The sequence below is a fragment of the Etheostoma cragini genome, chromosome 17, assembly GCF_013103735.1.
Source record: "Etheostoma cragini isolate CJK2018 chromosome 17, CSU_Ecrag_1.0, whole genome shotgun sequence".
In the NCBI taxonomy this organism is placed as follows: Eukaryota; Metazoa; Chordata; class Actinopteri; order Perciformes; family Percidae; genus Etheostoma; species Etheostoma cragini.
In genome coordinates this window covers 9,257,108-9,267,839 of record NC_048423.1, presented here as the reverse complement: position 1 = coordinate 9,267,839, position 10,732 = coordinate 9,257,108, and the positions used below count along the sequence as shown (strand labels likewise).

Genomic DNA, 10,732 nt, shown 5'->3' with positions numbered 1-10,732 from the left:
GTGATTCAGCACAGTGAACTCCACTTGGCGGCAGAGCAGAATCGGTGCGCATTTATGAGGGCAGCAACCATGTAACATGGGATGGATGTAACTTAGCTTAGGATGTAACTGATAGCTTCATGTTCCCACCGCCTTCTCCAGACGCGTTTCCACTACCATCTGCCCCTCAATAAAACGGCTGGAGACGGCGCGTTACTGCCTGGTGATTTGAAAGCATGGAAGGCATAGATATGGAAGTTAACAGCGTTAACGCTAACGTTATGTTGTTTTGTCAGGCGTAACGTTAACTGTTTGCTGAATGAAAATACAAAATATTAACATTTATTTTCATAATATGGTAAGGCCGGTTTTGTGTTGCTTTAACAACGCAAGAGACTCACTAAGCTTTTACTTCGAAGGCTAGTCTAGTGTTTCCGCTGTCAGTTGGTTTTGTCAAAGTCAGCTTGACCTAGTTAGCTGTATCTGTTTCCTGAATTTGCTCGGCAGGACGTAGGCCTGCGTCGCGGCTCAGCCGGGCTCAGGCCATGGCCCAGCCCCCTTGGCCCTAGGATCTACCCATGGATGTTAAGAGAACGGCTCTCCCACACATGCTAGTTTCTGTCGTCATGGAAAGGGAACAAAATGGTAGAAGTTATTTTGTTCGAGCCCACATTAAGTCATAAAACACATAATGTCGCTAGTTAGACTAACATCTCCGCTTATTTAGAGTAAGCAGTCATATTCGATTTAGTTTGCATTTTATTTAAAAAAAATCACAGTAAACGTTCTGTAAGTGGCCATATAATTCCTATTCACAACAATGGGCTACCATAGCCTACTAACGTTATAGGATCCCTGATTCCCTGTTGGTCATAGTTATATTATAAATTATTGTAAATTACAAGCCCATTCACTTTTAGTTTTTGTAGCTTCGGTCTTAGTAAATTGAAACACATTAGGTTAAGAGCAGAAAATGCAGCAATATGCCAACTAAAAATAATAAATTAGAATAACATGTTCTGCAGTAGCCCTATCCATCTAGGGATGTAAGTAGCAACCTGTCATTGGCAAAAATGTACTTGTATCAAAAGTAAAAGTGATTCTCTCAATAGGCCTACATTTTATTTCAGCTGAGGCATGACATTATTTAAATGCATACCATTGCCTAGAATATTTAAACGATCGTATAAAAGTGTTTTAAATCTGAATCAGTCTGTCAGAATCCGTTAATGTAGGCCTGCATTAAAAAGAAAAATATTTGCCTTTGTTTAATGTTTAATTCAGAAGTCTGAAAAAACATTAAATAGGCTATTTAAACTAGTAGGCTACTACTAGTGCAAATAATAGACTAATAATAAAAACATAAACTTTACCACGCGGTTCCAAGAGGATATCCTATATTTTCTTTAGTTGAAAAAGTAATATTCTCCTCTTCATTGCAATTTCCATGCCTCCGCCACTAGGAGGAAGCAAAGTGATATGCCGAGTTAAAGTGTTGTCGGAAATCTTACAGTGTCTTTGAAACTAACTGCACAATCGCTGTTGCTCTATTGTCATCTAGGCAGTGTTTTGTAGGCTTTTCTGTAGCTGTTCATGCGTTTTAAACATAGGCCTATCTTATCTTGAGGTTAAAAATACTTCACAGGCAGCTTTAGAGAGTTTATTGTCACAAATGTAGCAAAACAGTTTATATACTATATCCTTGGGAAAGAGGTACATTTGAAGGCAGCAATATTCTCTTTTCCATCCACTTTTATTGAAGAGTAACATGTGCTTATCATAATTTTTGTATCCTAACGATCAATACTTTTTTTTTCAAATAGTTGTGCACAATATTGGTGAAAAAAAACAAGAAACAAAAGCAACAAGTCCCAAACAGTTTGTCATCACTTCTTCAAGGGTTCCCTGCAGTAAAGGTCTGGCCAGCTGAAGCGGGACCGCCCCATATTGACACACTGCCCTCCTGTCCGTAGACTGCTTTGCTGCGGCAGTCCAGCCCTCCTAGAAGGAAAGGGGGAGACTATTGAACGCCAGTTTTATTGTGTTGTCATGTTTCACAATGGTTCAGAAACAGCGAGACCGCCTGGCACCATCGTTTCATGGATGCACCCAAAGTCTGAGCGCGGAGTGTCTCCTTTTACCAACATTACAGTCCTCAAAAGCCCCTTGTGGTGTTTGATATTCACTATCGCTTTCATGGGTGAGCGTCTTCTTTTGTAGCATTTATTAGAGTATTTCTTGCTGCAATTCCCATTTTTCTGTCAAGATGCAGCTGCGAACCGTCCTTGACGTTAATGTTGTAGACGTTCAGAAGAGAAGGAATCCCTCCAAACACTATGTAAGTACACGTGTCTCCTCTTTCTGTGATTCTGCACATCGTGTTAGTCAAGTAGCTATTAACTTCACAAATTTAGGCTCCACAACATTGTAGACCAATGTCTTGACATTCTAGCCATGCAAGCAGCTCTATGGATGGCAATGGGTCTGTCCATTTCACCACTTTGGTCCAGGTCTGCAGACTCAAATATCTCAACCCCAATGTGATTAATCTGCCTAGTATGGAGGAGGAGGAGGGCCACATGTGAAAACATTTATTGAGTTCTAAGTTTAAAGTCAACATTCTGAGAATAAAGTCACATCTCTCACCTTTTTTCTCAAAATTATGACTTTATTCACAGATTTTTATCTCAGAATTCTGAACAAAAAAAAAGAAAAAAACGGAACAAATAAAAGTCAGAATTCTGAGATTAAAGTCAGAATTCTGAGAAAACTGTCAATTATGAAAACATTTTATCATGTCATATTCAATATCTAAAGATGTATACAGTGTATTGTATTTTTTAGAAGCAGATGTTTCAACAGGTCTTCTGCGCAATTGTAGGCTTTTCTTCAGCCTGGAACTACAGTGTCTTTGTACAATACATCAATAATTATAAATCTATAAATAAAGTTACCTAATGTTTAATATTGCGCATTGCTTCAAGCTACCATCGTTCTGCTTGTTTAGCATGATAGCTAACATCTGGGTCTTTCCCAAGAGCTTTGTTTTGTTGAGCTAGCTTTGTTTGTTTGTTACCCAGCCTGGAACTAATATATCAAATATAACATATCAATATTATATCAATATCATGATATGAGACTAGATATTGTCTTTGATTTTGGATATTGTAATAATGTGATATGACATAAGTGTTGTCGTTTCCGTGTTTTAAAGGCTGCATTACAGTAAACTGGTGTGATTTTTCTGAACTCTCCAGACTTTTCTAGCTATTCTATTATTTGCCATTTCACCACTTCGTCATTATATCCAAAATACTGATGATTATTTATCTTTAATCTAAGTGTGAAGATATTTTGTCAAATCAGTTGTCAACACAATATTGCCGCATTATCGATATCGATGTATTTGGTCAAGAATATTGTGATATCCGATTTTCTCCACAACACCCAGTCCTACCTGGAACTGCAGTGTCTTTACAGATATTGACTTCACAGTAATTCCAGAGTGATATATCCACAACTAAACAGTTATTATAATGTCAGGTGAGTGTCGACCAATGAGAGGCTGTCTTCCTGACCAGTTTTTCTTTGGTGTTTTCAACCGCAATGTTGCAGATTCTGCCACTTTCTTAAGGTAGAGCCTAAATTAGATCTGCTAGAATGGTCTATGCAGTTAGCTTAAGGCATGTGGAGCGGGAATTGGTGTTAGAATACCAGGGCAAGAGGCAGAATAGGGGCCATGAGGCACATCCTGTGACATCGACACGTCTAGCGGATTTGATTGAGAATCTACTATTTCCTGTTACTTTGCTGGTACATAATACTAATGTGGTACGAACAAGCCAAAAATAATGAGACAACAGGGTAAATGTGACAAATAATGCACATTTGGATAGTATTATAGTAATGCATATACCCAGGCTGCATTAAGCATGGATTAATCGTTTTTATTGGGTTTTTACATAGTTAATGTGACTTAGTCATCCCTTTTGCAATCATATTTATTGTCAACCTCCTTTTTTAAATATAGTTTTTATTATTTAAAGGAAAAAAGGGGTAAAATGTCATAAATGCTCCCTTTGGTTAGTCTATGGGCATGCCAATGTCTGTGTTTGACTGACAGCAGCTGGTAGGCAGAGTCCTGGGTAGGGGAATAAACAGCTGTATCTTAAGCCAGCAATGGTATAGAAGAGGAAAGGCCACACCGTAGACTGTATAAAATAGGGCCAAACCAGCATCCAAATGGACCAAATTAATTTTTCCAGGTTCTTTAAAATAGAAAGGGTCATATCTAGGATAAGAGGGATACAACTTATTCCTGCTTTGGCCAAACACATGTAAGCATTGTCAATGAGAACAATACTATATAACCAAGCTATGTAAACAGACAGGAGGAAGGACCCCACCACTGCTGTAGGGGGGTACATGTGTCTAACTCCTATATCTAAACTGGAATAAAATAAGATCAAATGGGATTTGAATAATTTACCAGAAAGCCAGGGAAAAGGTGCTTGCTTCCATCGTTATCCTTGAGGCTTTTGAGACACTCCCCCACAACAACAGATCACATTCCACGTGTGGCTCCTCTGCTAGATCCTGCAAGCTTTTATTTTTCATAAGCCCTTATGCTACAGGACTAGTAAACATTTTTTTTTACATCTATTGTTGGTTCACTATCCTTTGACTGCTAAATTATTGCTAGTACAGGAATTAAAGGACAGGTCTGGTGATCTTTATTTTGTTATTGTCAACAAACCCCAATGAAAAGACCAAAACTCACAATAAAAAATATTGTCTATGAAAATGGTCCTGAATTAATGCGCTACATGGTCCGGACTTGGTGTTACCTTACTGACTTAGGTAATCAAATCCAAGGAGCCATTTCTCATTGGGACAGCAAAAATCCATTAGTCCATCAGGTAGAATTGGATTAATTAACCTGAGAGTTAGGATCAATTGCATCATCCATCTCCTGCTGAGGGAGACTTCCCAAGGGCACTAAACATAGGGCACACACTTTCCCTTGGGATGGAAGCCGGAGGTAGGGGTTGACTGGAAAGTCCCCACGAGGGAAGAAGAGGAAAAACAAAATTAAATCTCATTATCTATGAGCTAAGCAACTGAACATGCTTATCCGGTTTGAGAGAGGAAAGAAGCCACCCTTTGTTTTTTGTCCCCACTGTTAAAGTGTGACTTCCTTCCAGGGACTCATGGCACTGGAGCTAGAGAGTGCATGGCAACTAATCCTTGTTTACATACATTGGGAGAGGGGGATTGTTTCAGGAGGAATGAAATCCAGTGGCAAGTCTTCAGCTTTTGCAGTGTACTGCCTGAACACCCTTGTTAAATACTGACTTTAATATTTAGTAGAGTTAAAAATGTTCTTGTCAGCTATATATAACCACCAGTCGTTACAATTGGCTTGTTGTGAGCTATGAATAATGTTGGTTGCAACTATCCCCTTTCAATTCCGGTGTTAATTTTACGTGCTCCATACAAATTATACATTGATTAATATTCAGTTAATTAACTCAGTTATTCTCAGATTGTTTTCTGTAGTATGAATTATATTGTCACATTTCATTATTCATTGTTCTTTTGGGATGTAGCTTGACCTCACACACCCTAGCTTTAAGCCATGCTGTTGCCTGAATTCAGTGTGTTGGGTCATGCCGTCTGTATCTAATTAGCGAGCTGCTGAAGAGCTTGTCCCGCCTCGCAGCACACTCATTTGGTAATAAACTGTGCAGACTGAAGACTGCTTTTCAAACTAGTAACTGATGTCCTTGTAGATTACCAACATATGTGAAAATGCTGCTTTTGTAAACACTCTGTGCCATGCGCTTAGATGGGAATGCATTAGGTGCAGCCATCTGTTTCCAAACCTCAGGGCGTGCACAATTGTTTGTGGGCCCTTTGTTGTTGAGGCAAATAGAGAATTTATTTTGGGAAAAACAGTGTAAAACAGTGTTTTGTTCTGTAAATGACTGGTGTCTGCCAAGAAAATGATGTTCCCATTTCAGCTTCTGTTTATGAGAAAACATGTCTTCCCCATTATTCCTGGTGATATCTGTTAGTTACTATAAGTACTGGAAGTTGTTGACATAATGGGATCATCATTTGTTTCATCAGACCGTGGACTCTGGTGGATTTTGTAAAAGAAAAATGCAAAGTTGTTAGTTTCACAAGGTACTAAAATGCAACTTTGTATATGCACATCATAAGTTTGCAGACTAGAAATGACAGCCTCATATCTTTTTGTTTTCAGCACTGCAGAATGATTAGGAAAATTGATAATTGAACTTGTTAAATATTTTAAACAACTGAAATCAGAGTCACAGCTGCACTCAAAACCACATGTCATTCATTATGAATAGTTTTAATGACATAATACTTGAAACTTTTGGCCCTTTCATTGACCCCTGATGTTTTTCCAATTTGTGACGGAAACAGACAAACTAAATGAGCTAATCTGACCTTTGACAACCTCGTGAAGTTCACTCAGGAGGGAATGCACTTTGTGTCATTAGGGCAAAGCAAGCTAAAGCGTTGCCGTAGTGCTTTTGACAAAGTGACTTTGCTCCTAATGGGTTTCTTTTGTATGTGCATCTCTCACTAGGTGTACCTCATCAACGTCACTTACTCAGACTCCACCTCCCATGTCATCTACAGGCGATACAGCAAGTTCTTTGACCTACAGGTATGTTAAACTGGTAAATTAATGAAATACCTCTACTCTCACTTAATACATGTTTGAATTGTGTGTTTAAAATGGCCTGGATATGTCTTCTTCATATTACTCTGTGAGGTCAGTTTTTGACCTTTCGCCGAGTGTTTCTGTTCAGCTGCTTGGAGGCGGTATGCTCCGTGAAAGGTCTCATTTAGGACTACTGGAGCCGGCTTGGAAAATGGAAATAGGGGAAATCCAGTCAGCAGATGCAGGAAGAAAACATGACCTCAGTCAGCGTACAGCAAGGGGCAAAGTTATACCTTAGGAGTTTTTTGGGGATCCAGTAGCCTACAGTGAAACGGTGATTCAAGTTTACATTTCTAAACACACAGGGCTGCAATATCTACACAGTATATCGTTTGTTTGTTAGAAAGATTAAAATTGACAATGTGAAGGGTTAAAACCTTTATCATTGCACACCTTATCAAGCATTTTTCATGTGAAAGACTGTCTCTGGCTGTTCTCTTATAGCCCTCTCTGTCAGACTGCACTCTCCGAAGCTGTGGCTCTGGTGGGCCGTCTGTATTGGAGGCAGCAGAGGAAACCCTTTGTTCTCCGGTCTCTTGCTAATAGCCAGGAAAATTCTTCCCTGGTCTGTTTGATGGAAACAGAGCTTCTCTACTGTCTTTGTAAACATTAGTCTTGTCCATAGATCCCTGCTGCCGGGGTGTGTTTGTCAGGCCAATGTAATCCGTGAAGAACAACAGTCTGCAGCTGTCCATACAAAATTGGGTGGGGATAGTATGTTTTATTTGTCGTTGTATGAACATAGTTATATAGGTGAAAGATGAAGTGTCTAAAGTGAAGCACACTAGAAGTTGCAGACAATCTTTGATAAGTGTTGGATTGAGCAGGCGTAAAAGAAGACGAAAGCATCTTCTCACTACTTAGTAAGATGTACGTCAAGTATGTCAATAGGTATTTAAAATAATTCCACAATGATTAAAACAGCTACTTTTAAGATTCCTACAGAAGGAGGAGCTAGTATAAGTCAGGTAGTAGTTGTGGTCAGATTTGGGTTTGGGTTACAATTTTGGAGGCTTGCATTGAAAGACTGAAAGGAAAATGCTAATCCTTGGAAGTTTAGCTATATTTAACTGCTGCATGTCTCCTTTAGATTTCCGTCAAGTCTACATACATTTTCACTTTTATACCACCTGTTTTAAGATAGTTGTCTTTTGTCCTGAAAGAAATTGAGTTTTTGTTTGTGTCTGCCAACTGACACCTACAATCTTCCTCCAACTCTGCACAGCTCTCTGTCTGTGCCGCACAATTGCATGGTTTATGTTTGCTAGAAGCGGACAGAGAAAAAAATGCATTTGACACCCTTGGCCTGACAAATGTGACCATGATCTCATCGGATAACCATTCATTCAGAAAAGCTAAGTAAGGTCACAGAACAAGAAACGCCTTTTAAGCAGTGGCCTATTATTCATAATATGTCCAACATCAGCACTCTACAGCTGGTCATGTAAAACGCCTCGCTTTGTTATTTGGATTTTATAGATGAGGTGTACATTTTCCTTATCAAATGGATCTCCACAATCTGCAGCGATCTGCACTCTCTGCTAATGTTTTAAGCCTCTCCAGTGCACTAAACAGCTCATAACCGCTCCTCTGGGAAGCAATTATCATACATTATCAGGATCTCCTTTTTACCTGATTTCTTTGCTTTGTCATTTCTGCTGATATGAAGTGAAGTTTTTGTGATGCATGTACAGATTTAAGCACACAGGTTTAAAGACATTGCTTTCTTGCTGTATACTGCTGAGCCTGGATAAAAAAAAAAAAATGCTGTTTCTGGTGTCAAAGGGAACTGTTTTTGTCTGTTTGACGTGAGCTTAATTGCTCAGTGTGTCAAACAGAGTTTACCGTCAAAGAGAAGGAGTAAGGTCGCCCGCCCACACACAGCGGACAGAGCTCATGGGTCACAGCTAACCTCAGAGTGGTTGTGGATTGTGCAAGCTGGCCTTGTTTCCTTTTGGACAGAAACTTCTCCAAAAAAACCTTAGTTGTCATTATTTTTGGATTGAGGAGTTGGACTAGGTTCAGCTCTAGTCTGTCTGCATTATAATTTTTCTGGCCTACATTGCTGACACAAGATGGAACACGATTATTTTTCTCAAAAAACTGTTGTCAAACCTTGACAACTTAGCATTTCATACCTTCAGTAAAATTATGTCTGACGCATGATACATTTTTTTACATTAAGTATGCAAATGAATGCAGCAGAACCAGAGATCTCATATTTGTATTACATGCTTTCCTCTTCTTTGTCAAAACCTGCAGCCTACATTACCCACAATGCAACTGAACTGCTGACAGTTCAGTCTGAGATTTGGGTGTGTTGTGTAGCGACTAAAGTAGCCTTGAGCTTTTTCCCTTTACGCGAAGATAAGGAGCAGACTACAAAGGTCTGGTATGCTCACTTCTTTCTAAACCCATGCCATCAGATTCTTTCCTTTTTAAACTCTGTATTCTTTAGAACCAACCAAAGCTGACTCAATTTAATCAATTAGGGCAGTTGGTCAGACTTCACACAACTCCATCTAGAGCCAGAAAAGACATCATACCACTTTTTTCACAAATGTAAGCACAGTTTGATGTGTACATTTTTTTCTCCTTATTTGATGTGTAAATTTAACATTGGTTCCCTTATTTAATGAATAAACATATTATAGTCAGCTGGGCCCATCAGTTGTAAAGATGTGAACACTTTTCAATGTTGCAGCATTTTGTTATTTCCAGATGAGGCATACAGTGTGAGTTTATATTACTTGTTTCTGATAATGATAACAATACAGCTTTTGTAACTACATGCATGAAAAATATGAGACACATTCTGCCCAAGACAGCTGTTGCATCATGATCTTTCTACAGTCAACATCTGTTAAGTAGATGTCTAAACACAACCCAGAGAAGGAATCAGATTGTTTTCCCACTCAAATATTCCTCCAAACTCGCCCTGTCTATGATTCCTCTCAGAACAGTTTCTTTGTCTGATGCACAGTGCAGTGTCTCTTTGTCTGTTCCTCCTGCTCCTCTCCTGTGAGTGCAATTCAGTTTAAATCCTCAAACTGAATTGCACAGTATAATAACAGTGTTCAGTGTTTGGGTTCCTCCTATCACCATAATTCATGTCCATAACGTCATTATGCCAAAATAGAGATGATTGACTGTTTATTGTGCTTTCTTTCTCTGTCATTTATTCGCAGCAATGATTATCAAGTGGGGGAAAAAGAGACTGGGAAATGTGATCTCATCATAGCACCTGTTGCTAGATGGTTCATTTTCCCAATGGGAACACTTAATGGACACTGTAGGTTAATACACTAAAGTTAACGAAAGCAATATAAAGTCAATAGAACATTTCAGGGCCAAGTCCCTGAAATGCGAGAAATGTTTTCCCTTTAGAGTTTTGTTCCAAGTTGTCCGGCTGTTGCCATAGAAGCGGCTTTCACACCTGTCCTGTACAGCTGTGAGTGTATCCAGGCAGGTCCCCAAGGGGTTATGTCATCATCGCTTCTGGATGAGACGCCTCTCTGTCAGCCGAGGTGGTTTCTGAAGGTGTTGAGTGAACAATTCCATCTTAGAGGGAGTATACAGCTGCATCCAACTGGGAGGCTGATAACATGATGAGTGTGCAGCTTGGTGTGTCAGACAAACACTGCAGTTGCCAGTTCATTGTTAGAAAGACAAAAATGCAGAAATTGCAGCCCTTACTGTGAAATTGTATTATTGTCTTGTATCTTAAAGGCACATTTGATGTCTTGCCTTTTTCAGTTTTAGGAGCATAACTATATAACTATTATATATAACTTAACTATTATAATCAGAAATCTTACCATGATGTGTTTGTGTGCAGGTGTGGTTAACCGGAGCTGTTCTTTATACTCAGCCCTTTTCCTTTGCCCCTAAAACACAATAATGATGGCTGGCCTCTTCAAAAGAAACCATTTTTTTGTTAGCTGTTACTATTTCGGAGGAGGGGGAAATGCCATGCCCTGAGAGAACCTTAAGGAT

At 39.2% G+C, this 10,732-nt stretch overlaps 1 protein-coding gene across 2 annotated transcripts in view; it reads left to right on the top strand.

Annotated features, from left to right (window-relative positions):
• The first annotated feature begins 1,891 nt into the window (after window positions 1-1,891).
• Window positions 1,892-10,732, top strand: part of LOC117960442 (SH3 and PX domain-containing protein 2A-like) — a 46,477-nt gene continuing 37,636 nt past the window's right edge. For both annotated transcript variants that reach the window (XM_034898344.1, XM_034898343.1), the window contains exons 1-2: window positions 1,892-2,317; window positions 6,599-6,679. In XM_034898344.1, the coding sequence (XP_034754235.1) occupies window positions 2,246-2,317; window positions 6,599-6,679 (153 nt within the window). In that variant the 5' untranslated portion in view covers window positions 1,892-2,245. The remainder of the gene's footprint in view (window positions 2,318-6,598; window positions 6,680-10,732) is intronic.